At 45.6% G+C, this 25,096-nt stretch overlaps 4 protein-coding genes across 5 annotated transcripts; all 4 read left to right on the top strand.

Annotated features, from left to right (window-relative positions):
• Positions 1–5,787: 5,787 nt before the first annotated feature.
• Positions 5,788–9,360, top strand: LOC125519969 (cell division protein FtsZ homolog 2-2, chloroplastic). Its single transcript, XM_048684749.2, has 7 exons — positions 5,788–6,641; positions 6,918–7,217; positions 7,787–7,877; positions 8,213–8,337; positions 8,594–8,686; positions 8,862–8,927; positions 9,007–9,360. Exons 1-7 carry the CDS (start codon positions 6,021–6,023, stop codon positions 9,130–9,132), a joined length of 1,422 nt encoding a protein of 473 aa, XP_048540706.1. The 5' UTR covers positions 5,788–6,020; the 3' UTR covers positions 9,133–9,360.
• Positions 9,361–9,635: 275 nt separating this feature from the next.
• LOC125519980 (uncharacterized) lies at positions 9,636–14,133 on the top strand. The gene is made up of 5 exons (XM_048684760.2): positions 9,636–9,994; positions 11,156–11,288; positions 11,401–12,051; positions 12,187–12,307; positions 13,591–14,133. Exons 1-5 carry the CDS (start codon positions 9,918–9,920, stop codon positions 13,614–13,616), a joined length of 1,008 nt encoding a protein of 335 aa, XP_048540717.1. The 5' UTR covers positions 9,636–9,917; the 3' UTR covers positions 13,617–14,133.
• A 482-nt stretch (positions 14,134–14,615) lies between these two features.
• Positions 14,616–16,130, top strand: LOC125519989 (ferredoxin-6, chloroplastic). The gene is made up of 2 exons (XM_048684769.2): positions 14,616–14,830; positions 15,442–16,130. The coding sequence occupies exon 2, from the start codon at positions 15,452–15,454 to the stop codon at positions 15,905–15,907; it is 456 nt and encodes a 151-aa protein (XP_048540726.1). The 5' UTR covers positions 14,616–14,830; positions 15,442–15,451; the 3' UTR covers positions 15,908–16,130.
• A 4,929-nt stretch (positions 16,131–21,059) lies between these two features.
• LOC125519960 (glucan endo-1,3-beta-glucosidase 14) lies at positions 21,060–23,646 on the top strand. 2 transcript variants are annotated; one of them, XM_048684744.1, is made up of 3 exons: positions 21,060–21,328; positions 22,049–23,103; positions 23,372–23,646. In XM_048684744.1, exons 1-3 carry the CDS (start codon positions 21,208–21,210, stop codon positions 23,426–23,428), a joined length of 1,233 nt encoding a protein of 410 aa, XP_048540701.1. In that variant the 5' UTR covers positions 21,060–21,207; the 3' UTR covers positions 23,429–23,646. The 2 variants fall into 2 exon arrangements, with proteins under 2 accessions (XP_048540701.1, XP_087382083.1); XM_087525957.1 differs by having other exon boundaries at positions 21,086–21,328; positions 21,980–23,103.
• Positions 23,647–25,096: the final 1,450 nt, after the last annotated feature.

Here is a 25,096-nt window from a genome sequence, read left to right as displayed (position 1 = left end):
GGCAAGGGGGCGCCCCCCCGTTTAGGGTTCCCCCAAACCCTAGGCGCATGGGCCCTAGGGGGGAGGCACCCAGCCCACTAAGGGGCTGGTCCCTTCTCCACACACAGCCCATAAGGCCCTCCGGGGCAGGTGGACCCTCCCGGTGGACCCCCGGAACCCCTCCAGTGGTCCCGGTACAATACCGGTAACCCCCGAATTATTCCGGTGACCGTATGATGACTTCCCATATATAAATCTTTACCTCCGGACCATTCCGGAACTCCTCGTGCCGTCCGGGATCTCATCCGGGACTCCGAACAACATTCGGTAACCACGTATATCTATTCCCTATAACCCTAGCGTCATCGAACCTTAAGTGTGTAGACCCTACGGGCTCGGGAGTCATGCAGACATGGCCGAGACAACTCTCCGGTCAATAACCAACAGCGGGATCTGGATACCCATGTTGGCTCCCACATGCTCCACGATGATCTCATCGGATGAACCACGATGTCAAGGATTCAATCAATCTCGTATACAATTCCCTTTGTCCATCGGTATGATACTTGCCCGAGATTCGATCGTCGGTATCCCGATACCTTGTTCAATCTCGTTACCGGCAAGTCTCTTTACTCGTTCCGTAACACATCATCCCGTGATCAACTCCTTGATCACATTGTGCACATTATGATGATGTCCTACCGAGTGGGCCCAGAGATACCTCTCCGTTTACACAGAGTGACAAATCCCAGTCTCGATTCGTGCCAGCCCAACAGACACTTTCGGAGATACCTGTAGTGAACCTTTATAGCCACCCAGTTACGTTGTGACGTTTGGTACACCCAAAGCATTCCTACGGTATCCTGGAGTTGCACAATCTCATGGTCTAAGGAAATGGTACTTGACATTAGAAAAGCTTTAGCATACGAACTACACGATCTTTGTGCTAGGCTTAGGATTGGGTCTTGTCCATCACATCATTCTCCTAATGATGTGATCCTGTTATCAACGACATCCAATGTCCATGGTCAGGAAATCGTAACCATCTATTGATCAACGAGCTAGTCAACTAGAGGCTTACTAGGGACATGGTGTTGTCTATGTATCCACACATGTATCTGAGTTTCCTATCAATACAATTCTAGCATGGATAATAAACGATTATCATGAACAAGGAAATATAATAATAACCAATTTATTATTGCCTCCAGGGCATATTTCCAACAGAAAGTGTGTCCGGACGGAGCTAATTGAGCGTGGTGGGTAAGTTGGTGCACCCCTGTAGGGAAGAAAACATCTATCGATAGCTTGTCTACGGTAAAGGACGCTCATAGTTGTATCCCGATCGATACAACTAGACTGGATACTTGTGATGAGAAATGGATAGTATGGCTCTGGGATTGCTTTCTCGCAGGGGGTCGAGGAAGGATCTCTGGGCGAGGTTGATAACACTACTACTACTTTACATTATGTTGATCTGTACTCTTCTAAATGCTGCAAGATGCTTGAAGATGCTAGTCTTTCCCCTTCTCTTCTGGCATTCTATAGCTTAGTCCACAGATACAACCCATTCCTTTGATACAGATGCATACTTAGTTTAGATCTGATGTAAGTCTTGCGAGTACTTTGGATGGGTACTCACGGTTGCTTTGCTGCCTCCTTTTCCCCCATATCCGATTGTTGCGACCAGATGACGGATCCCAGGAGCCAGACAACACCACTGATGACTACTACTACCCTGAGGGTGCCTACTACTACGTGACAGCCGCTGACGACCTGGAGTAGTTAGGTGGCTCCCAGGCAGGAGGCCTTGCCTTTTCGATCAATGTTGCTTTTGTGCTAGCCTTCTTAAGGCAGACTTGTTTAACTTATGTCTGTACTCAGATATTGTTGCTTCCGCTGACTCTTGTGTATTCGAGCTTATGTATTCGAGCCCTCGAGGCCCCTGGCTTGTAATAGAAAGCTTGTATTATTTTAATTTGTGTCTAGAGTTGTGTTGTGATATCTTCCCGTGAGTCCTTGATCTTGATCGTACACATTTGCGTGTATGATTAGTGTACGATTGAATCGAGGGCGTCACAAGTTGATCAGAGCCGACTGCTTGGAAAACTTTTACTAACTTTGTTGTGTGGCTTACGAGCCCACATCACATTGGGGTGGTATTAGGATCTTTTTTTCCTTGTCTTTACTCTGGGAATCTGATCCCTCTTCTATTCAGGTTAAATCATTTTGCTAAACTCTAACTCTAGGTTCTCGTAAATACTTTCTCCCGGAGAGCCCCTTGCTTCAGATGATTGCTTGGTGTACCAGAAGATTCTGAAGATACTCTCTGGTGTTTTCCTGAGACCCTTGTACCCTTCGCCATTGCGATCCCTACCACCGATAAATCCTTATGGGTAACTACCTACATTTTCGTTCATACCTTCATCCCTAGTTGCTCTTGTTATTACAAGATGTCCTAAAATACTCTCTACCAAGTGTTTTTGGGCCCTAGGGCCCGATAACACTCCACCACTTGGCCTTTTTAGAACCTATTATTATTAAGTTCAAAGCTATTATTATTAATTTAACATATTCGAAAACATTTTTCACCTATATATCAATTCCTGGTATTACCCAGTAAGCCCCAAAACTCTTTCGATAACCGTGGACGTCCATATTGATCTCTTTGAATACACGAATGATATTCGAGTGAACATTTGATTAGCATGTGATATTCTCTTTGCTTCATGGCACTTTACAAAACCCGAGGTGAGATATATCGGTATCCTCTTGAGTCATTCTCATGCTCACTATACCGGTCTCCTCGTTACCTTTTGTTCTTCTTTCTCGTTGACATGTTTCGTCATCCCTGTGACCTAGCCACCTGTGTCTGGAAAGACGATGATGGACGTCCTCACACCGAGAGGGCCCTAAGAATGTATCTTCATCGTCGGAGAAGAAAATCCCACTCTTAAGCTATCTAGCGCCTTGTCAAACTTTCTGATGTACCTGTAAGTTGCCATTATAATCACCATGTTACAGGTGATGTTTGAGAAACCCCAAAGTCCATCATATAGTATGAAGTGACTACGATACTCTCATGGGCTAAGGAATTAAAGCATATGTTAACTCTCTGTGTTATAACAATTGGCTTGTGATGATAGTATCTCAAAGTATAACAAACAAGTTGGGTCAATTCAATATGATTGTTCTTCCAACGTCATATTCTCAAAGTTGTTTTGGGAGCCAGAAAACATGGTCACAAACAACACTTGAGCTAGTCCTAGAGGCAAGACTATGAATCAGGTTTTGTCGTTTATCACTCCACATGTGCATATGAGTTTCCACTGAATCGCATATCCCAGGATCATAGCAGTTATAACATATAATATAAACTCTTAATTATAAACGCGGAAGTAAATAATGCAATATTATTGCATCTAGGGCATATTTCCAACACTCCCTTACTATTCGCTCTAGTAGCTTTACTCCCCACTTTAGCTCCATTTGATCGTCCTTTTTGTATGTAGAATCGACCAAGAAAGTTTTTATAATAAGTACCTTGTAATAGGCAGTTTGAACTATTGCTTGGAGACTTTATATTTTGGTAGCATGTTAGCTTGATAGCTTTGCCAGATTTCGCTACAAGTAGTGCCAGTAGGCGCTCGTTTCTAGAACTCAAATTAGTGGTTGAAAGTGCAATCATGCCCTTAATTATATTCTGATGTTGATGAAAATAATATACATACATGACACTAATCATGTTTGTTAAGTATATCACATGTTTTAGTCCCTGTGGAAACATATTTGTGTGGATCATGGCCCCACTTGATTTGATATTGCTCAAGAACAGAGAAACAAATATATGAAACAGAGGCTTTTTGGTGTGTTCTTGGTGATAGAGATCCCGCACTATTAAGAGAGAATCATCGGGGCTTGTGAAAGATTTGCTCAAACCCATGGTTCCTTGCAAATATTCTCCACGCACATCATACACTTGTAACACACGGACACATGCATGCAATAGTGCCCTAGGATAGATGTTTACAATATACACTCATAAGGTTGCTTACAAAATATACTGGTCTTCACTGCTTCACCGGATATCCGATACCCACCAGACATCTGATATACCTACACATAACCAAAATCAATAAATATTACCGGACTTTTGGTGACTGCCGGATGTTCGGTGGCACCATACCACCAGATGTCCGATCAGTACCGGATGTCCAGTATACCAATACAAAGCCAAAACCCATGGACTTCTTGTAACCACCGAACATCTGGTACTCCTTGAGCCACCGGATGTCCGTTGGATCTATACATAAGCTTTTAAATTGAATATTACTGAACTTCTGGCATCTACGGGATGTTCGATGCTCTATGAGTCACCGGATGTCTGGTATGTACCAGATGTCCGGTACATCTCACACTTGGCCATTTGCTCTAGTTTCTTCATGGTGCACTTGCTTCAGCAACCGGGTGTCTGGTACTTGCAGTACACTGATAGTTCCAACAATACTCCCATCCCACTCCGGGAGAGGGTTGACCACTTCATTTGAAAACACCCAAGAACCCTGAAGTGCTCCCTCTCACTCTCCTCTACACCAAATCCTAGATCTCAGAGGCGTTTGTAAGAGTTCTTGAGAGAAACTCCGCTAAGTGATAGATCCACTCCCTTTCCCTCTTTTGACCAAAGAAAATCATGATTTGAGCAAGTCTTGATCATTTTCCCCTTGATCTTGCTACTCTTGGAGGTTGGACACTCCTAGGTGGTAGGAGTTCTTTAGAGATAAATCATTCATTGTGATTACCCTTGGAAAGTTTGTGAAGGTTTGGAGACCACCTCAAGGTCTGCCACTTAACGCCTTCGTGGTGTTGCCTCAAGAAGAATAGAGTGAGCCTTCGTGGCATCGATGTGCCTTCGTGGTAACATTCGCCCCTCCAACGGTGACTAACGGTGACTAGCTGCCCTCCAAGAAAGTGAACATGGGGATACATTATTCTCTTTGGAGTTTAGGTTATCCTTAACCCTAACTCTGTACTCATGGTTATTTGTCTATTGTCTTTACTTATATGATTTGTGCTTGCTATCAACTACTTCCGTAGGAGTTGTTGGTTTTTTCCGAAGAGAAATGGTGATGTAGCACAACACCACAAAAAAACATCCCTCAATTAAGAATCAATGTTTAATCGAACCAGTAAAGCCTTGAACGGAAATTAACCACACCCATGATAATCAATCACATAACGTAAGTTTTCTCAAAAGAAATGATGCATGAAAAATATCTTTTTTGAACACAATACAATTGGAGACACTCATATATACTAATCCTTATGAATGCACGCACGCACATCCATCCCTATGAGCACCTTCGAAATACTGAGACGACACAACATTTTAAGATTGAAGAAGTCATCATAGGCTTCTCGTAGTCGACAAAAAAACCTCCTCCCATCGAACGAACATCACAGGAAAGTCTGAAATAAATCCAAAAAATATGCACAACAGTGTCAAATCTAGTCTAGAATTTAAACTCTGGTGGCATGGTTCCATCACAAGGAACCTATTCATTCATCTCAGCTAGTACGAGCTATGCTCAGTTCGCATCAAAAACATCTCTTGACATCGATTCGTTTTAGATGTCTTTGAATCGGATTTGGTATGCTGTTAGGGCATCCATCCCCATGGACTCGGTAATCACGTTTTTCCTTGGTTCCATCCGAAATCATCAAATCTGCGCCCTCCGTTCACCCAGCCAACGAATCCGAACCATCAAAACCTATCGCTTCCGCCGGCCACCCTCTCCATTTTTTTCGCTGAAAACAGCAGAGGGTTTTCCGCCCCCACCACCATCACCTTTGCTCCTCTGACCTACCCAAAGCTGCCGGCCGACCCAAAGGCGGCCCGTGCCCTAGAGCCGCCGGCCTACCACAGCACCGCCCCCTTACCCCCCGCGCCGCCGCCTCCATCGCCGTCCGCGTTCCACCTCTCCGCGTCCCCGCGTCCCCGCCGTCTCCACCCCGTCCGCAATCTCGGACATCCGTTCCGAGGTATGAGCTTCTCCACAAGTTTCGGGTGTGCCGGTGCACACCCCGCACGCCATCTGGATCCGCCGCCGGCCGGGAAGACATTTCGCGGTGTCAATGCGACGCACTTCCTGAGGAAGAGGCGGTTCGCTGGTCGCCCTAGTCGATTCGAATGCTCCGCAAACTCGCGCCAATCTGGGCCCCGGCGCACCCCCAAGGACACCATGTACGACCTCCACCCCGAGATCTCGATGCTCTACGGAGAGGATAATGGCGCAGTTGCTGCCCCCAGCAAGGAGCAGGGTATCGGGAAAGCAATTGAGACCTTACCACTAGCAGACGCTTCCATCGCGTACCGCTACAATGAGCCCCGGATTAAAGTCATTGGGGTTGGAGGTGCCGGCTCCAACGCCGTGAACAGGATGATTGAGAGCTCCATGAAGGGGGTGGAGTTCTGGATCGTGAACACTGATTTCCAGGCTATGAGGATGTCGCCCATTGACCCGGCAAACAGGCTGCCGATTGGCCAGGAACTGACAAGAGGTCTTGGTGCTGGTGGGAACCCAGAAATCGGCATGAACGCAGCCAAGGAAAGCCAGGAGTTGGTAGAAAAGGCAGTGTCTGGAGCTGATATGGTTTTTGTCACGGTACGTCCAGCTGCTTGTGCAAGTTGCGCTTTTGCTGTTGCTTAATTGATGTACAATTTGTGAATTGCAACACCTTGCTTGTCACCCAATATAGAGATTTTAGAACACATCAGGAATTGATCATATTTGAGAGTAACAATATCCTAGATAGACATGTTAAGTTAAGAGTACTTATTCATTTACCCAAATATAATCATTTATGTGCTTTGACTGAAAGGAATATGATAATTGATATGCTCTATTGGTCGCCTTTGAACCTTCAAATTCATTTTACAGGCTGGAATGGGAGGTGGAACAGGCACTGGCGGGGCGCCCGTTATAGCAGGGATCGCAAAGTCTATGGGTATATTAACTGTTGGAATCGTGACGACCCCGTTTTCATTTGAGGGAAGAAGGCGGGCACTCCAGGCACAAGAAGGAATTGCGGCCTTGAGGAGCAATGTTGATACACTGATCGTAATCCCAAATGATAAGTTACTGACTGCTGTTTCTCCAAATACTCCTGTGACAGAAGCCTTTAATTTGGCAGATGATATTCTCCGGCAGGGTGTCCGTGGAATCTCAGATATCATCACTGTAAGATAATATGCTGCTATGCTATACCTTGTGTTAGCTATTTTATTACATTTGCCAAGTATGATTTCAAAGAAGTGGCATGCGATGTGTTCAGAAAACCAAGTTCGGTTTACAGTTTACACACTCATGTAACTATGGATCAACAATCTCCTCTGACCATTTCCTTGTTTAGCCTTTTTTTATGTTCCAAAATCATCACCTTCACACTATGCAGCGGGTTTAAATTGTTACTGATTCCTAGTTCTTTCCTGATCCAACATTGTATACACTTCTTTGGAATATCCAAACTACATCATTGTATCTTAATTTTTACCATTATGTATACCCAGTTAGCTGGAACAGGATAAAAATAGAATCCCATTGTCAACTATTGCACTTCGTTCCTCCATTGTTTCTAGCTATTATCTTTACACAACATTCACGGCCTGTCTGCTTGTTATGCCATTTGCACGAGTCTGAAAGTTCATATATCTTTAGCCCATGTTTTTGTCAACATATTTACTCTGACTACAGTTGGCTGATATATGCAGCTAAACATGTGATTTGCTGCTACCTTTTTTTGCTTGCAGGTGCCAGGTTTGGTCAATGTTGACTTTGCTGATGTACGATCAGTTATGTCAGATGCAGGTTCATCCTTGATGGGAATTGGAACAGCAACAGGTTAAATTTCAGGGAACCTTATTTGTTCAACATCAAATGCCGCATGCACATGTATACTGCCTTGCATTCATATAGAGTTAATGCTTGTTGTGAAACTCCTAAGGATATTGTGCTAATAATATAAATGGAATGTAGTTAATTACTTGATTTTCTCCGTCGAAAGTCATGTAACTAACCACAAGTTTCACTATTACTTCTGTGTGGCTTTATGCAGTTATATTGACTCCTAATCATGCTTAGATTGCATTTCTGGACATCATAGCATGCCAACAGCCACACCAACAACCGCTTACCCTCTCTCTTTTGTCTTGCTGTTTCTGTTGGCCTATCTGCAGGTAAGACACGAGCAAGAGATGCTGCACTCAATGCCATTCAGTCTCCTCTACTTGATATTGGTATTGAAAGAGCAACAGGAATTGTGTGGAATATCACCGGAGGGAGTGACCTAACATTGACAGAGGTATCATATACACAATCTCTGTTAGACAGAACGGCTCGTAAAAGTTATATGCATTCTAGTTTATATCGTGACCAACATAGCAAGCTAATCAAATTTATTTGGTTTTTAGTGGACAACTTTGGCAGCTAAGTTAGTTTAGAAGGCCTCATTCATTTGTAACTTTGAGCTTGCACTGAGCCTGCTGCTAACATGCAAGAACGTCACTAAATTTTTGAACTACTTTTGGCCTGAACCCCACTGGTCATCCTCTTTGTAGGTGAATGCAGCAGCTGAAGTGATATATGATCTCGTCGATCCTGGTGCAAATCTAATATTTGGGTCTGTCATAGACCCATCATATACTGGTCAGGTAAGTAATCAACGCCTGTCACAAGAGTCTTCTTGCCCAGAGAAATATATATAAATTGCATTTACTTTTAATCAAGTAAACCATATTTTATACAATTTAAAGACCATTAAAACCCACCCTGGTAAACAAACGCATGGCATCAGCGCACATGCTAATAACATGGAGCCCCTTTCAGGTGAGCATAACCTTGATTGCAACTGGATTCAAGCGCCAGGAGGAAAGTGAAGTCCGACCCGCGCAGGTACACCCTCTTGCATTCCACCGACTACTTTCTGCTCACTTCCGCGCCCAGTGTTCTAATGTAAATCCTGGATGCTCAGGCTGGAGGCGATGTGAACCGCGGCCGCAGCTCCCGGTTCTCTTCATCCTCCCAGGACGAAGGCCCGAAGCTGCAGATTCCCGAGTTCCTACAGCGGAAAGGGCGTTCGGGGTTTTCCAGAGGCTGAAGGCCCCCCAAGTAGTCTAGCTCATCTTTGCAGTGTCATAAGCTTCCCAGTTCTTGCAGTAGACTCTTAGTTATGCCTTTCTGCTTTGTTTCCTTCCGTTGCAAAAGCTTTAGGTGATAGACCGTGTGTGTGATAGCATTAGAGTGCATATGAAATCGTATCTTTTCATAGTGTAAACCATTCATGGCGGTCTCTTCTCAGCCATCATATGGCCCTGTTTGGTGCTTTGCTCGTTCCTGCGGGAAATAAGCCGATTCTTGTGAAATTCTCGTGTTCGCCCGGATGGCTGGGTTACATCGAGCCTTGATCTCGTGTTGTGTTCAAATAAGATCAGATGAAGAATTCAGGACAAGAGGTTCGTCTTGAACCACTGTATGTAGCATTGTCTCGACATTTTCTCTTGCTTTGTCACGGCCCAAGTGTGCCTGAATCGTGAATCACATGGAAGGTGGTCGAGGCAGCTCAGCCCAGGCCAGGTGCCTATTTTAAGCCGCAACTGACGCGCACGCAACACGCGCAACTCATTGGTCCTTGCAAACGCGCAATTTTGCGCTGTCACGGGGGCTCATCCGCAAAGCGGCCACCCGTTAGACGGCGCACGAAAGAGGAAAAGGGGAAGGGGGGAGCAGGAGGAACGCTACAGAAAACCAGTCCAGAGCCAGAAATCCACCAACCGGAGAAGAGAATCTCTCCCTCCCCTCGCGCTCCAGCGCCCGCGTCGTCGTCCCCTTCCCCGCTCCAGCGGATTCGAATCCGCTCGGGGCCGGCCGGATCCCGCTCGCCCCATGGCGGAGGGCTTCGGGCGCTGGGAGTCGGATCCGCTCTTCCCCGCGGCCGAGTGCGTGCAGGACTCCGCCGACAGGTTCGGCTCCTTCTCCTTGTCTCCTTTCGTGATCTGCTGCCCGCTGGTGGAAATTCCGCGCGTAGGAGCTTCGGTTGCTTGTCTCGCGGGATTCGCCGCCGCATTGCGGAGAATTCGGTGCGTGTTCAGAGCTCGTGGCGCCAGTTCCCGAGCTTGGGAACCTCTCGGCGTGATTGTTTCTGCCTGGATTGGCATTTGCGACCAATAGGCTAGGTCCATGTTTTTGGTGAATTCCCAAAGTGTCATGGCTGCCTTCGATGAGGAAATTACTGTCAGGTTTCTGTAGGCTGTAGCTTATCTATTGAGTTAGATGCGCCTGCAGAAGTTTATTGCTGTCAAATTAGGCTTTGGGGTGCGCCTTCTGTTCGATAGTATATATAGCTTACCTTATTATAACAGAAAGCGAAACAGCTTTGCTACTTTGCTAATGTGGTACGAACTAGCCATCAGCATGTATCTCCACGTTTACAGAGGTTCAGTAATGTTCTCTAGTATCTTTAGGATTTCTCTTGATAAGTACTCCCTTTGTAAGGTCTTATATTCCTGTTCAGAGGAAGTACTTCTTTCTCCATAATTCATATGCTTCTTGTACCCTGCAATTACTGTATATCGCACCGATCTAAAGGAATTAATAATAAACTAGTACGTAGTTACATTTTTCTTGTTATTCTCCCAACTAACATGATATTTTAAGTACGGACTCTTCAAATACAATCTCTGAATTTCCATGGATGGTCTGTTCCAGTTAGCATGAGAGCAGCTGGCAATCCTACAATTAGCATGGATGGTCTGTTCCACTTAGCATGGGAGCAGCCGGCAATCCTACAATTAGAAATCTCTTGTGAGAAAAGGTTATAGCAGTAAGTATAAGCACAGAAAAACACCAAGCCTTGACCCAGTCATCATACCTGAGAATATTATGTTTTCTTATAAAGATGTACTTATATTTTTTTTAATGCTGCCTCAGAATTATGTACTAGTATGCAAGCACGTACAGTATTAAGAGTTCCCCCAGTTTCCTAGAAGTTATGTAGTATGCAAGCACGTACAGCGTTAAGAGTTCCTCCAGTGTACTTATATTTTTTAATTAGGATGGAGCGTGTGTTGTGCAGTTTGCTGACTGTACTTGTTGGATTTAATTTTGGGTGGGTTGCTGTACAGGATGGACGGTGTCTACCGCTTGCTTTTGCATGAAAAGAAAGTTATACAAGATGACACTTCAGATGCAAAACTTCATGCACCGATACAGTATGAGAGAGATGTGGCTACTGCTCTCGGAACTACCAAGTGGCAGGTTCAAACAATCAAGCTTTCCATTGACCATGCTAGTCCATTTATCCATGTTTCTGAGTTATCTGCTTCTTTCTGGATTTCTTCTAAGACTTTTATTTTCCTAACTCTGGCAGTTAGAGCAATTTGAGAGGGAGGTGAATGCAGCTGCATTCTCTGATAAGTCAACTTCAAGGGAAAATGCAATCTTAAAGTTCAGGCAATTCATTAGAGCTATAGCTGAGCAAATTTCTGAGGTGGAAGAAAGCTTGAAGACTCTTAGGACAGATTTCAGTAGAACTCCGAAATCTCCATACTCCTCAAGTGAACAGGATGGAGATGGGCTGGCATCTTTCCTTTCTGGTGGCAACAGTCATAGTCATGCATACTACTCCACTGATACAAATGAAATTACTGAACTTAAGCTCGACAGTGCACCTATGGTAAATGGTTATCATTCTGCCCAAGAACATACAACACGTGAACTCAGGTATTCAGGAAATGATGTGGAAGGGGCATCAAAATTGCAATGTTCACGTGGAGAAAGTGCATCCGAAGGAGATCATAACGGTAGCACTTTGTGTAGTTTGGATGCTGATGATTCGTTAGGTACAAGCCATCATTACAAGAACAAACTGAGCAGTCAGTACCGCAGTTTTATGAGAAACTTATGGTTTACGAATAGAGACCATCAGAGCTTTACAAAGAGGAGGAAAGATGGAGAAGTTGTTGATGGCTTGAGAAATGGAAATATATTACCTCCCTTCAACCTACGTACATCAGGAAGGGTATGCTATGATCTACTATATTCTCTGTTTGTTTGCATATTACAATCCAGGCATTGTTTCAGGTTCTTAGTTCTTTGAATATGATCTTGCAGATTAAATTCCCCAGTAATGACCTTCTATTGTTACTCCTTGCAGACTACGTATTGCTGGCCTGAACTTATCAAGAGAACATTAAGTAGATCTGAATATTCTACATGCTACAATCACCCTCAACTTTTTGTAGCAACATCACTACTAGTTGCACTTGCTGTCCTTGGTGAGTATTTCTGTGCATGCTGCTATGTTTCATATATCTTTTTACACGTTCAGAACTTCAGATCAATCGACCATATCCCTTAGGAACAAGCAGATATTTGATTCATGTAAGCATACTATATTTGCAGCTGTCACATCAAAGACTTGTGTAGGAATGAAACAGTTTTTTAGTTTGTGTATTCTTCTTCTGTTGGCATCCATTATGTTCCATCACAAATAATACCTCCGTTCCTAAATATGAGTCTTTTTAGAGATTTCAACATGGATCACATACAAATGTATATGGACCTAGTTTAGAGTGTAGATTCACTCATTTTGCTCCGTATGTAGCCCATATTGGAATATCTAAAAAGACCTATATTTAGAAACAGAGGGAGTACTTGACTAGTGTTAAAAAACACCTGTGAAAGCACCAAGGTTGTATACTCTTTAATAGTTTAATATCCTTAACATTCACTCTCCTTTTTATTTACCATTGCATTATGTCAATTAAGACAACACAGAAGATAAGCTGCATTATACAAACTAAAAAAACTCGACCAATAGGCATTAGCACCCAGGGTGTTTTTTAATAGAAGCAAAGCACCCTGTGAAGGCTGCACCTCAAACGTGGGTGGGCAAGTTTTTTTTGTTTTGAGAAAACGCAAAGACTTTGCGTTTCATTCATTGAACAGAAAGAGAGTTTAGCAGTTCAGTTCTCCGAGCAGGAGAATTACAGGGAAATGGTGCAATGAATTAGTGGACGTCCCATGTCCTTTGGAGGATCAGTCCCAGGCCGGTGGCGCCTGCCCTGACCCAGAGCGCCGCCTCATCTTTGATTCTTGCCATGAGCTGGGTGGCGGAGGGTTGCGCGCCGTCAAACACGCAGGCGTTCCGTTCCTTCCAGATCATCCAGGCCGTCAAGTGGATCACCGATGCCAGCCCTTTTCGCATTGGTTGAGGCGTGGCTTGCTTGGCTTGGGTGGGCAAGCTCACAAACGCGCGCTCTCGCTCTATGTGAATCAAGACAATAGAAAAGATTGGACCAAAGCATCCATGATGATGGCAACGTTCTTTTTTAGGCGACGCATGTTGTTGCTCACAGACTGTTGATCGGTCAAGTTTATCAATTTAACGTTCTTTGGTAGGCAACATACATTGTTGTTAGCTGTTACTACTGTTCTCATATCTTATATATATTTACATAACCTAACGGGCAGCAGTTCTTTAACTGCATCAAACCAAGCTAGTATTGACGTGTCTCTCTAAACTTCTTCAGCTGATATGATTTCGTCCATGTTGCAGGCTTGCTGGTTTTGCATGTCAAGTGAGGTGAATGCTGCGACATGTATCTAATTTTGGTCCCTGTGTATGTAACAATCACTGCGCTCGGAGTACCCTCATGTATGTATGTATCAGCCGCTGCGTTGCATCGCACAAAGCAGTCTGTCTGATGGATGGTTCCCTATGAAGAAGGATCCATAGGCTTCTGATCGCCAGACGATGCAGACAGAGGTTTGCCTACGTTTTTGCGCAGTTGATAACTGTGGTTGGCTCCTCGGTGGCGCGACCCAGCACCGGAGGAGGCTGTGATACTCCCGCTAATTGTCATTTTCTGGGTCCAAAACCACTGTACCATGCTGATGCCATTGTGCTAATCAACGATTGCCAGATCGGTGAGATGAACAGTTACTGCAGATTTTGATTGATTGTGGCAACCTCAATGTTAATATATTTCTCGCGAAATGAAAAGTCCGCTTGAACCGAGCTGATTCATTGTACCATATGCTGAGTTGTAAACTGCCTGTCTCTACCTGGTGATTGAATAAAATAAATCTGCTTTGCTCATGGTGCCCAATCTCTGTTGTGCTATGTTATTATTCCTGGTTTGCGTGATTTGACCCGGATCAGATGCTGCATGCACCGAACACAAGCCTGATGTGCGGCGGCACTGCGCTAGACCGCTAGTCCGCTTTGAGTTTGTCTGCTGGATGCGCCTTTGCTTCTCCTTTTTTACTGGAAGCGGCTGGTGGGTCCGCGGTGTCAGTAGGGGCTGCGTGCTCGTGCCCTGCCCACCTACCCGCTTGCCCGATCCGGCCCCTGAGCCCTGCAAGCGGCGCGCCTGATCTAATCAGAGCCGTGAACTAAACTACTCCAGCGATGATCCCTCTCGAAATAAGAAGCAGAGGAAAATTTGGCCTAGGTCGCCCTGGCGCGATGCTTTGGCACTCCACACCGGTCAGCCGCGGCCTTTCGCCCAAGCCGCCAGCCGGGGCGAGGCGACCCACGGCCCACCCAGCGCGAGGGCGGAAGAGGCGCGTGCCCCGGCAGCCAGGGCCAGCGGGCAGACTGGCAGAGCCGAGCACTGCAGCAGAGAGTCTGCCTCCCCTCCCCTATTAATAAGGCGCCGTGCGCGTGCTGGCCACCTCACCACCCCCGCACACACCGCACCAACCCGCGATCCCAAAGTCCAACCGGCCGCCGCCGCCTCTCCTCGCCTGCGAGATCAGCGCCGCCTTCTCCCCCGTCTGTTTCGTCGGAGGAGGTACGCGCCCCGCCCGTCGATCCGCCACCCTCTTCGCTTCCCTGATTATTGGTCGATCGCACGCCGCGCCCCCCGGTCGGCTGCCCCGTTGTTTGTAGCCGTAGATCGCCGCCTTGGTTGTGATGCGCCCGGCTCCAGTGTCATCCTGTCATGTCGCGGCGAGCCGGCGACCGGCGAGTCCATGCGCTCGCCGGATCTGTGCCCGGTCGATAGGTTTTTGGCCCGTGGCGCTATACCACTGTCCATATCATGGTGGACTGTGGGGAGTGGGGACAGAACTGGCTTTTGTACAAGAAATCCACCTGCTAAGTTGTTAGGGGCTTCTAATTTGAACTGGTTTCAATTGGGACAGTGATTTGGTGTTGGTGTTGGTCTACCAGAGTACCAGACAATGACATCTGTACTGCCTGTGGGTGTTCCATACGGGAAATGGATCACTCTTAAGCTTTGCAGATAGGACTATTGTTGATCATACGCATGATTACGAGCTAAAAGTTTTGCAGCGAGGAATTTTGGTGACCATAATATATGATTACAAATTTAAAAAGTTGTGATACTTTTAATTTTGCTGTTGTACTGTATTTTGACACATAATTTTGTTCTTTCTTCAGCATCAGCAAAATGTCAACTGCCACTGCTCCAGGAGTGTCCTTTGCTAAATCCGGGGCTGGTTCCCGGGCCGTTGCTCCGGCGATCAGGAGCGCTTTCTTCGTTGGTTACACCAAGCAAACACCAAACTTGTCAGGCCTAAGGATGTCAAACAAGTTCAGGGTGTCTGCCACGGCCGTGCACAAGGTGAAGCTCATAGGCCCGGACGGAGAAGAGCACGAGTTTGAGGCCCCTGAAGACACCTACATTCTCGAGGCAGCTGAAACTGCCGGAGTGGAGCTGCCATTCTCTTGCCGCGCCGGATCGTGCTCCACATGCGCGGGCAAGATGACGACCGGGGAGGTCGATCAGTCGGAGGGCTCCTTCCTCGATGAGAGCCAGATGGGTGAGGGATACCTTCTGACCTGCATTTCATACCCCAAGGCGGATTGCGTCATTCAAACCCACCAAGAGGAGGAACTCTACTAATTGGCTCACATGTGCTTGTGTGGCGCAATTGTTGAAGTTCATGGTGAATTCGTTGTTCGGTTGCCTTCTGTTATTATCTAGAGAGATGGCTAGGTGGGTGCATCTTCCTGGCAATCAGTCCGGTCTTTTGATGAGATCGTTCTATATGAGTTGTGACAATAATTGATGTAAAATGGTTTGTCAATCCAAACTGCATCTGTTCAGATTGCAGCAATTCGAACTACCATACACTGTTGGAAGTCTTGAAAACATGTTGTACTTGTGGGCCACTTCCTTTCAGAATTATTTGGCCACTCCCCTGTTTGCATTTTGTTTTGGTTACTTGAATGGATGTCAGGAGTTCAGAAGTCTGAACTTTTTAGTCTTTGCATTTTACTCCCTCCGTTCCTAAATATTTGTCTTTCTAGACATTTCAAATGACTACTACATACAGATGTATGTAGACATATTTTAGAGTGTAGATTCACTCATTTTGCTCCGTATGTAGTCACTTGTTGAAATGCCTAGAAAGACAAGTATTTAGGAACGGAGGGAGTAGATAACTAAATAGCTTGGTCCTAGAGCGGGAAACCATGAGACAATACTCCATAAGAAGGCATCTTATGAATTTTGATATTGTATTACCTCGTTAAAATGGAAAATGGTACGAGTAGCATTGTTTTATTAGCCTTTCTCTGGCCTCTGCCCCACCTCATTGTTCTTTAGCTTGTCTTTGCCAATTCTGACTTTCCAAGTCAGGTTGGTCAGTTCAGTTAACACAGTGATTCAGGCTAAGGTGGCTCTGCTCATGCTCTATCTTTCAGTATAAACTACTACTAACTGAAACGGTTTGATGAAGGTTCCTTCCAGTAATCCAGCTCACATAATTTATACTAGAGGCTAACTCGTGCTTTGTCACGCCGTTCCTCATTCATGGGATCAACTCTTTTTTCTCTAGCAGGTTATTTTGTTGGTTGTTACATTTTGGTTTATCTATGCTAGCTTGGGTTTTATTATGTTTTGACGATGTCTTCTTTTCATTCGTATACCAAGCTGGGCTTCTGAGAGAAGAGTGGAGTAATTAGGTGCATGGTTGTGGATTCCTTACATGTGTTCGGCCTTGATGTGAGTCGTTATTGATTATGTGAGCCACTTGGGAGCTCTTATTTCACGTTGAAACCATGAAACCATGGTCGGCACATGAAGCTCTCGCTTCTCAGCTCAACTGCCTCCCCACTCACTCGCTTAGCTTTTTTTTTGCTTGCTTCACTGCTGGCTCAGACAAAATTGGCTATGGTATTTTTATAAAATGACGTGTGCATTAATTGGTGCAGACGCGGGGTTCCAACCTCCTTTTTGGAAAAGAAAAAGGAAACAAAACAGCATGGATTATCTTTTTTTGGGGGGGTCATGCACTATCTTAGACTCTCTCCGACCAAAATAAGTATCTCAACTTTAGTGTAACTTCAAAATAAGTATCTCAACTCTAGTATAACTTTGTGTTAAAATTAGTACTTCCTCTGTTCCATAATGTATAACATTGTGGGACGGAGGAAGTATAAAGTTGAGAACTTATTTTGAAACGGAGGGAGTACAAGAGACCGGAAACTCAAAAGGGAGGAGCGGATGATTGTTGCTGCTCCCAATTTTTTGTAAGCTCTAAATAAATGGAACAACGTCCGTTGATGCAGAACAAACGAAGACCAACGGTCAGGAGCGCGTAACCTGAAGCCGGAGAGAGCAAGGGTACTTGCTGCTATTTGTTTTTTCTTGAGAAAACATTTTATTTGATAGGGGTTATTTGTTTTAGAAATTTTTAACAGAGGTTTTTAGGGGTATTTTTGACAGAGATAGCTTTTTTTAAGGGGAAAACTAAGTTTTTATTCAGCAAAATCCACAGTTTGTGGGATACATCTCTGGTCGTAGGGTTGGCTCAACCAAATGTGCCGACCAGGACCTAAAGAGAAAGCAAACTTGGCTAATCTATGTGCATCGACATTGGCTGCACGATCTTCAAAAGTAAATTTACAGTTTAGGGTATTAGCTATACTGTTGATCTCCATGACGATGGCGCCATTAGCTCCTCTGCTGCTGTTGTTGATAGCCCCAACAACGCCCTTCGAGTCGGAAGCCACGACAAAGTTGAGAGCGTTAAGATCTTGCGCCAAAGCCAGTGCCTCCCTGCATGCTATCGTTTCAAGAATATCAGGATCATCCACTCCTTGGATCACAAGAGCTGAACTACCCAGGAAATTACCATTAGCATCTCGACACACAGTAGCCGAAGCACCCCCCCCCCCCCCCCGTCCCTTGCGACATGCTGCATCGACGTGGATTTTTACATGCCCGGGGGGAGGCGCTTTTGGGCGCGTGGCGTGCATATCGCTGCTCGTTCTGGGGCCGAGCAGGCTCAGCTATCATCTTTAGTTCTTGCAGGTATCTATTGATAAAACCGTTGATGGTTTGAGGACTCTGGAAAACCCTCATGAATAGCTTTCCTTTTCGCTGCCCAGATGGCCCATAAGGTAACTGAGAGCTTCACAAATAGATCATGTGATAACGTGCTCATGAGAGTGAATAGCCACTGTTTAGCTTTCGCTTCAGTGATGGTTGCTAAGTTTTGCGCCAATTCCTCATCCACAAGGGCCCAGGTGCACCTTGACATGGTGCATTCTAGTAGTGAATATATGTCTCCATGAATCCGGGGAGCCGCAGATACCACACGCGCTAGATGTCGCCATATGTCTGTGTGCTCTTACATCATTTGTCGGAATGGACTGCTTAGATAATCTTCATAGGAACATTCGGACCTTCCCTGGCACTTCTGTCTTCCATAATCTTTTCCACTCCCCTTCTTTTGTATTTGAGCTGGAAGGACCGGGCCTATTTTCGAGCCAAGCCTCTCTTCTCTGGCGTGTGCTTACAAGCATACGGTAAGCGGATTTGACTGAGAATACCCCATTCTTTTCCTGGCTCCAACTCCAGAAATCTTCAACATTCATCGTACACAACGGAATGCCCAGTATGACATTTGACAGAGGTTTTTTTTTTTGAGGATCAACATTTGACACAGGTAACTGAACACAATTCGCAAGGGTCTAAAACAGCCCATTAAGCCCGATCAACAGAAGCCCATAAAAAAAGCCCGATCAACAGATGCATCCCAAGGCAGTCTGTTCTCACCGTCGGATGGCCCAGAATAGTCCAGTCAACCAGGAAAAAAAAATATGCAGATTTGCTAATTGGGCTGGGAGAAAAAGGCCTAGTTAACCAGACGGCTCAGATTTTTCTCCAGGAGTAGCGGCCCTATAGGACATTCGGCCCATGCGGAAGTGCACTCAGATCTGATGGTCTAGGACGGCCAACCAGGAGATCAGACGGCTAGCGTGAGAGGGTTGCGTTTAGGTTCAGTTTTATTGTCGTAAATATTAAAGAAGTTCATTAAATTAAAAGAGTTCATGTATTTTAATAACTCCTGAATTTTAAAAAATGATGTGAAAACACGAATTTTGAAAAAATGCTCATGAATTTAAAATATGTTCATGGATTTGAAACAATGTTTGTGAATTAGATTTTTTATTAAAAAATGTTCATAGATTTTTAAAAATCTTCATTAATTTTAAATATTAATGAATTTTACAAATATCCTGGATTCAAAAAAAATTCATGATTTCCAAAAAAACATAGTATTTTAAAATGGTTGAAACTTTAATAAATATTCATGAATTAGCATGTGAAAAAATAAAATAAAAAATAAAAAGAGAAGAAAAAAAATACCATGAAGAACATTGCCATAACCATATTGCATAGATCAAATATCTTATTGCACTATGTTCATAGAAATACTAGGGTTCCTCAATATCACCGAGAACTAAAAAACTACTCAGGCATGGGGACACTAGACATCATCAAGGTGTTCATATTAATAGCAGATGAACGATTTATAGTGATACATGTATGAATCCACAATAGGTTTTTGGATTACAGTGATATTGATGGAAGAGTCGATGATGAGCGTGGATGGTGACATGAGGATGGATGTCGGTGTCGTGGCCCCGTGATCGAAGCAATGGCGAGTTGGATGCCCTTCTATCGATTCCACTGTTGGATCACTTTCAGAGATGATCTCAGACGACCACTACTACCACCAGAACGAGCCGCCGATGTGCCGCTGTCGTCACTCCCTTACCGGAGCCGACTTGACCTGTCGATGACAGTCTGAAAGTCTTCGTGCACATGTCCCTGACAGCGGGACACTTGATAGGCTCACTATTAAAGTCCATGAAAATTATACGTCTATAAGGCAAAACCAATAAGTAAAATATGATGCATGATGCACTCATCACCGAACAGTGGGACTGCTCAATGCCGACCGGCCCGAGCAACCACGTTGGAGTTGTCCCAATCAAGCTAGTAGAGTTTTTTCCTCTTATGTAGCATAAAATGGCATGGTTATTAAAGATTAAAAAAACATTGAGAGCATCAAGGGCACTCCAATTTTGTCTCCTCATATCAAATTTTTAGAAAACAAATCAAACTCAGAAATTCCTTCGCCAACGAAGGAATCCAATGAACCTTTCCATGTATGGAGTTCTTTTTTTTTCAAAACGGAGGCAAAAGATTTGCCTTATCCATTAAATAAGAGGAGAATAGAGTTCTCATCCAAGAAAATCATGCCACTATTCCGGCTCTGAACTTTCTGCAAGAGGCAAGTGATCAAACTCAATATGAAAAGATAGTTAGGTCGGTTTGGTTCCATCCAAAACTGTAGTCTCATTGACGACCGATCTCTCCTACCTTCTGGGGCCATGAAGCTCCCAGCCCCCTACCTGGTGTGACGTGCTGACGCGCAAGTTTTAATACTGTTCAGCGACTTTCACCGGCCGACTTGTTTCTGTCGCCAGCTCCAGCGAGGCTGCCGTGCGATCGACGAGCGGCCGCAGCACGAACGGCGGTTCTCACATAAGTTAGGGGAGTTTCTGCACTTCAAAAATATTCAGACATCACTTGGAGCATATTTGTTTTGAAAGAGAAAAACTGGATTTTGCCCGTCTATAACCTTACCTTGTCTGGCTAGTAGTCGTTTGGGAAGGAGTGGCCGTCTGAGAGACGGATGTTTCGTTGGCCTATCGCGATTTGGACTTTGGAAGCTAGCGCTTGCAGGAGGATAGTACGTCGCGTGCGTAATCTGACCTGCCGCCCCGAGCCTGCAACTGCTCCCATATAAACGCGCGGGGAAACGGGGGCGGCCGGAGGCCTTCCTTCCCTTCTTCCTTCCGTGTCGCTCTGAAGGACAGAGCGGACACGAAGGAGAGAAAGAGATGCGAGCAAGGGACGACGCGCCAATGGAGAGGAGGATGATCGCTGCCGCCCGTCGCTTCTTATTCTTCGACCCGTCTTCTTCCTCGCTTCTGCTCTGCCTCCTGCTCTCGCTCCTCTCAGGTACGGCCGGCGATGCCTCCGTCTCTCGCTTCCCTTCCATCTTTCGCGCGTGATTAACTGCATGTGATTGCATGGTAGCTTCTGTTTTTTTAGTTGTGCTTCTGTTTTTTTTTCTTTCGGTACGCTTAAGCCCTTGAAAGCTGTTTCTCAAATTTTTGTGTTTCCAGTTTTGAACATTGATGCGGAAAACATACTTCATCCGATCCAAATTAACTGACGCTGCTGTAGTACAAATTTGCGAGCAAGAGCATGGAGAAAATGAGACACGTTGACCGTATATACCGTATCATGCAAAACAGCTGTCTTGGTATTATTCAAAATGAATTGTGGCTAGCGATAGTTCTTCACTTCTTCTTTGAGGTCGGCTGTCCAATGTGTCTTTGATAGGGAAGACGGCGAGTTTTCCACGTTGTCCTGTGCAAACAATAAATTTTCCACATCATCCTTGTGACCCTTCTGTTGAAAGCATGCACATTGTATCGATATTGACACTCCGTTTAATATTTTTCATCAAATTGTGTTGCGTGCATCGCTATTTTTGTGTGTTTGGTCGAGTACGACCTCTTAGCCGAAAGCATTGTTACGAGCCAGTTTACATGACAAAGGAACTTGTTTCAGTTTTCTATATAACTTTTTTTATGTTGTCATCAGTGGATATTTTCTTGCCAATCATATTGACCTTCTCTTTTGGACGTGTCGCCGCACCTACGCTGACGGCAGCCAACAATGGCATTGTATCGGCGGCGAATGCGCCACTCAAGTTCGGCATCAATTACGGCCAGATAGCGAACAACCTCCCGCACCCGGCGCAGGTGTCCGGCCTCATCCGGTCGCTCAACGTCAATAGGGTCAAGCTCTATGACGCCGACCCGGCCGTCCTCACGGCCTTCGCCGGCACAGGCGTCGAGTTCACCATCAGCAACGGGGACCTCCTCAACATGTCCGACGCCGGCAACGCGCGCGCATGGGTGGCGCAGAACGTCCAGCCCTTCCTCCCGGACACCCGCATCACCTGCGTCATCCTCGGCAACGAGGTGCTCTCCGGCACAGACGCGGCCGCCATGCAGAGCCTCCTCCCCGCCATGCAGGCCGTGCACCAGGCGCTGGTGGACCTGGGCCTCGACGGCCAGGTGAACGTGTCGACGTCCCAGTCCGTCAACGTGCTCGCCAGCAGCTACCCGCCGTCGGCCGGCGCGTTCCGGGAGGAGGTCGTGCAGTACATGCGGCCGCTGCTGGACTTCCTCGCCGAGGTCGGCTCGCCGTTCCTGATCAACGCGTACCCGTTCTTCGCCTACAAGGCCAGCCCCGGGAGCGTGTCGCTGCCGTATGTGCTGTTCGAGCCCAACCCCGGTGCGCACGACCCCGGCACCAACCTCACCTACGACAACATGCTCTACGCCCAGATCGACGCCGTGTACGCGGCCATGGAGGCCATGGGGCACAAGGACATCGCCGTGAGGATCTCCGAGACCGGGTGGCCGTCCGCCGGGGACGCCGACGAGGTGGGCGCCACCGTGCAGAACGCCGCCACGTACAACGGGAACCTCATGAAGAGGGTCGCGGCGGGCCAGGGGACGCCGCTGAGGCCGGACGTGCCCGTGGACGTGCTCGTCTTCGCCCTGTTCAACGAGAACATGAAGCACGGGCAGGCGTCCGAGAGGAACTACGGGCTGTTCTACCCCAACGGCACGTCGGTGTACGACCTCGGGTTCGACACGGCGTCGTTCAGCCCGTCGCCGAGGGCATCGGGGTTTTCCTCTTCTTCCAAGCCGACGGTAAGTATGAAAGCTCTGGACCGATTATCTTACTTACGCTTGAATGCAAATTTCACTTGCAAATCGATCGGGACTAAAACTGTTCCAAAAAGACATTATTTTCTCAACTACATTGATGTCGAAAAAGAAAACTTTACAAAACCTAACAAGGTGGAAAAACTGCAAGTACTTTGAGCTGTTGAGAAGAACTGTAGGTACATCACCGTGACCTTGGTTCTGTCGCTGTTTCTAAGCTCACAATTTTCTTTGCGTCTGTTTGCTGTTGCAGATGCAGATGTCTTTTCCGGTGGGGGTGGTTGTCCTGCTTGCAGCATTTCTCTTGTAATCACCATCGACAAGTATATTTAGGCATTTAGCTATTGTGATTGGTCACTAACCGATAGTTCAGTTTGTGCCAACATGCATGGCACATGAGATCAGCTGATCGTACATTGTTCTCGCACTAGGTAAGCTTATCTTGATTCTTGACCATACCACTGTTTGTAATTCAGCTGTTCTAGTTCTTTTTTCAAGGGGGAAACCAGTTTTCTTTGCGGATAAAAACACATTTTTTAGAAGTACCGTATAAACGCATGCATCCACAACATGCAACACACTCATCCGCTATGAAAGCGCACATGAACACACTATCCCTATAAGCACCTTCAAGAAATTGAGCCGACATGATCTTGTTATTGACGAAGTCGACACAGACATCTCGAAGCCGATGAACATGTCATACAAGTGAATGAATAGTGCCGAAAACCTTGAAAATATGCGACCACATGTGCCAAGTCTCAAACTTGAATCCTGGTGTGCTGATTTCACCACAAGAAATCTAACCATGTACATAAAGAATTTTCATTCAATCGTCATATCAAAGTGATACAACCGCACTGAGTGAAACTGTCGTTAGCATAACTAGAAGTGCACAAACATACTTATACAGACAAAAATAGGATGAGATCACTATTCTGACCTTGTTAAAAAACTATAACACAAAATAAACTCTTCACGAAAATATTTCGCAATCTGATCCTTTTTGCAACATCACAAACCGTGGCGATGCTAATGACCATCGAAACGCCAAACCAGCCAGCGTTGCAGCCCTGACCACACCGACGTCATTGATGTGACAGGCTCAAAACGCCAAGGGCCATGTCGTTTCTAAATGGAAACGCCAAAGGCCGCGTTGCTGCCCATTAAGCTATGGGGGAATATAATGAGTACTGGTAGCACTGCTCTACTTAACGTGATGATTGCGTGCCCGGTCGGCCCTTGAGTGGTCGACGAACATCGAGCATCCATGGCCGAAAAGATAGAGGAATAACGAGCTGTGGAGCTGCTAAACAGTGGTGCTTGCATGGATGATTGATATGAGCATGAGAGACGACGTGACAAGGCCATGCTGCTGGTATGTTTAGCAGCCAATCAGTGGTACGGTGACGAACCCAGCCGTAGTACGTAGCAGCACTCTCCTAGTCCAAGGCATCAGGCTGGTCACAGGAGGGAGTAACTTATACTAATATTATGCATATGACATTAGTCCAAGTTACTATCTTTATAGTGTAAAGTAATATAGTAGTAGTGTCATAGATGACTTTATTTATTAGTTCGTAGACTCATCATTTCTCGGTAAGCGCTATGTTACAGTAATATATTAGACTAGCCACAATGAAGAGTAACATACACTAGTAACATACACGTATTTCTAGACTATGTTATTATCTTCATAATGAATAGTAACATAAGTGTGGTAACATGCATAGCTTCATTTATTAGGTTATAGACTCATGTTGCATTGGGACATGTGATGTTACAGTAACTAGCTAAGTTACTACTACTACCTCTTTTCTCATTAACTCATTGCCACATAAGCAAATTTGCTGAGTTGGACTCAATGTTACTGCTGAAGTTACTCCCACTGTGGCTAGTTTTAGGCCTCTCCCAACGCTCCAGTCTGTATCGGTGCTTAGCCGTCCACGTAAGCCAAAATCTGACGTGGTGTCTTAGT

The sequence above is a fragment of the Triticum urartu genome, chromosome 1A (assembly GCF_056163025.1).
Source record: "Triticum urartu cultivar PI428250 chromosome 1A, HENAU_Tu73, whole genome shotgun sequence".
NCBI classification, from domain to species: domain Eukaryota; kingdom Viridiplantae; phylum Streptophyta; class Magnoliopsida; order Poales; family Poaceae; genus Triticum; species Triticum urartu.
This window is presented reverse-complemented; position numbering and strand designations above follow the sequence as displayed.

Bases quoted from the DNA above. Each gene is read 5' to 3' on its own strand.
- LOC125519969 (XM_048684749.2), top strand. From the start codon at position 6,021: ATGAGCTTCTCCACAAGTTTCGGGTGTGCCGGTGCACACCCCGCACGC. The intron at 6,642-6,917 runs GTACGTCCAGCT...TTCATTTTACAG, and splicing joins CTGATATGGTTTTTGTCACG to GCTGGAATGGGAGGTGGAAC. The intron at 8,338-8,593 runs GTATCATATACA...TCCTCTTTGTAG, and splicing joins GTGACCTAACATTGACAGAG to GTGAATGCAGCAGCTGAAGT.
- LOC125519989 (XM_048684769.2), top strand. From the start codon at position 15,452: ATGTCAACTGCCACTGCTCCAGGAGTGTCCTTTGCTAAATCCGGGGCT.
- LOC125519980 (XM_048684760.2), top strand. From the start codon at position 9,918: ATGGCGGAGGGCTTCGGGCGCTGGGAGTCGGATCCGCTCTTCCCCGCG. The intron at 9,995-11,155 runs GTTCGGCTCCTT...GTTGCTGTACAG, and splicing joins GTGCAGGACTCCGCCGACAG to GATGGACGGTGTCTACCGCT. The intron at 11,289-11,400 runs GTTCAAACAATC...TAACTCTGGCAG, and splicing joins TCGGAACTACCAAGTGGCAG to TTAGAGCAATTTGAGAGGGA.
- LOC125519960 (XM_087525957.1), top strand. From the start codon at position 21,208: ATGCGAGCAAGGGACGACGCGCCAATGGAGAGGAGGATGATCGCTGCC. The intron at 21,329-21,979 runs GTACGGCCGGCG...TGTTGTCATCAG, and splicing joins CCTGCTCTCGCTCCTCTCAG to TGGATATTTTCTTGCCAATC. The intron at 23,104-23,371 runs GTAAGTATGAAA...TTGCTGTTGCAG, and splicing joins CCTCTTCTTCCAAGCCGACG to ATGCAGATGTCTTTTCCGGT.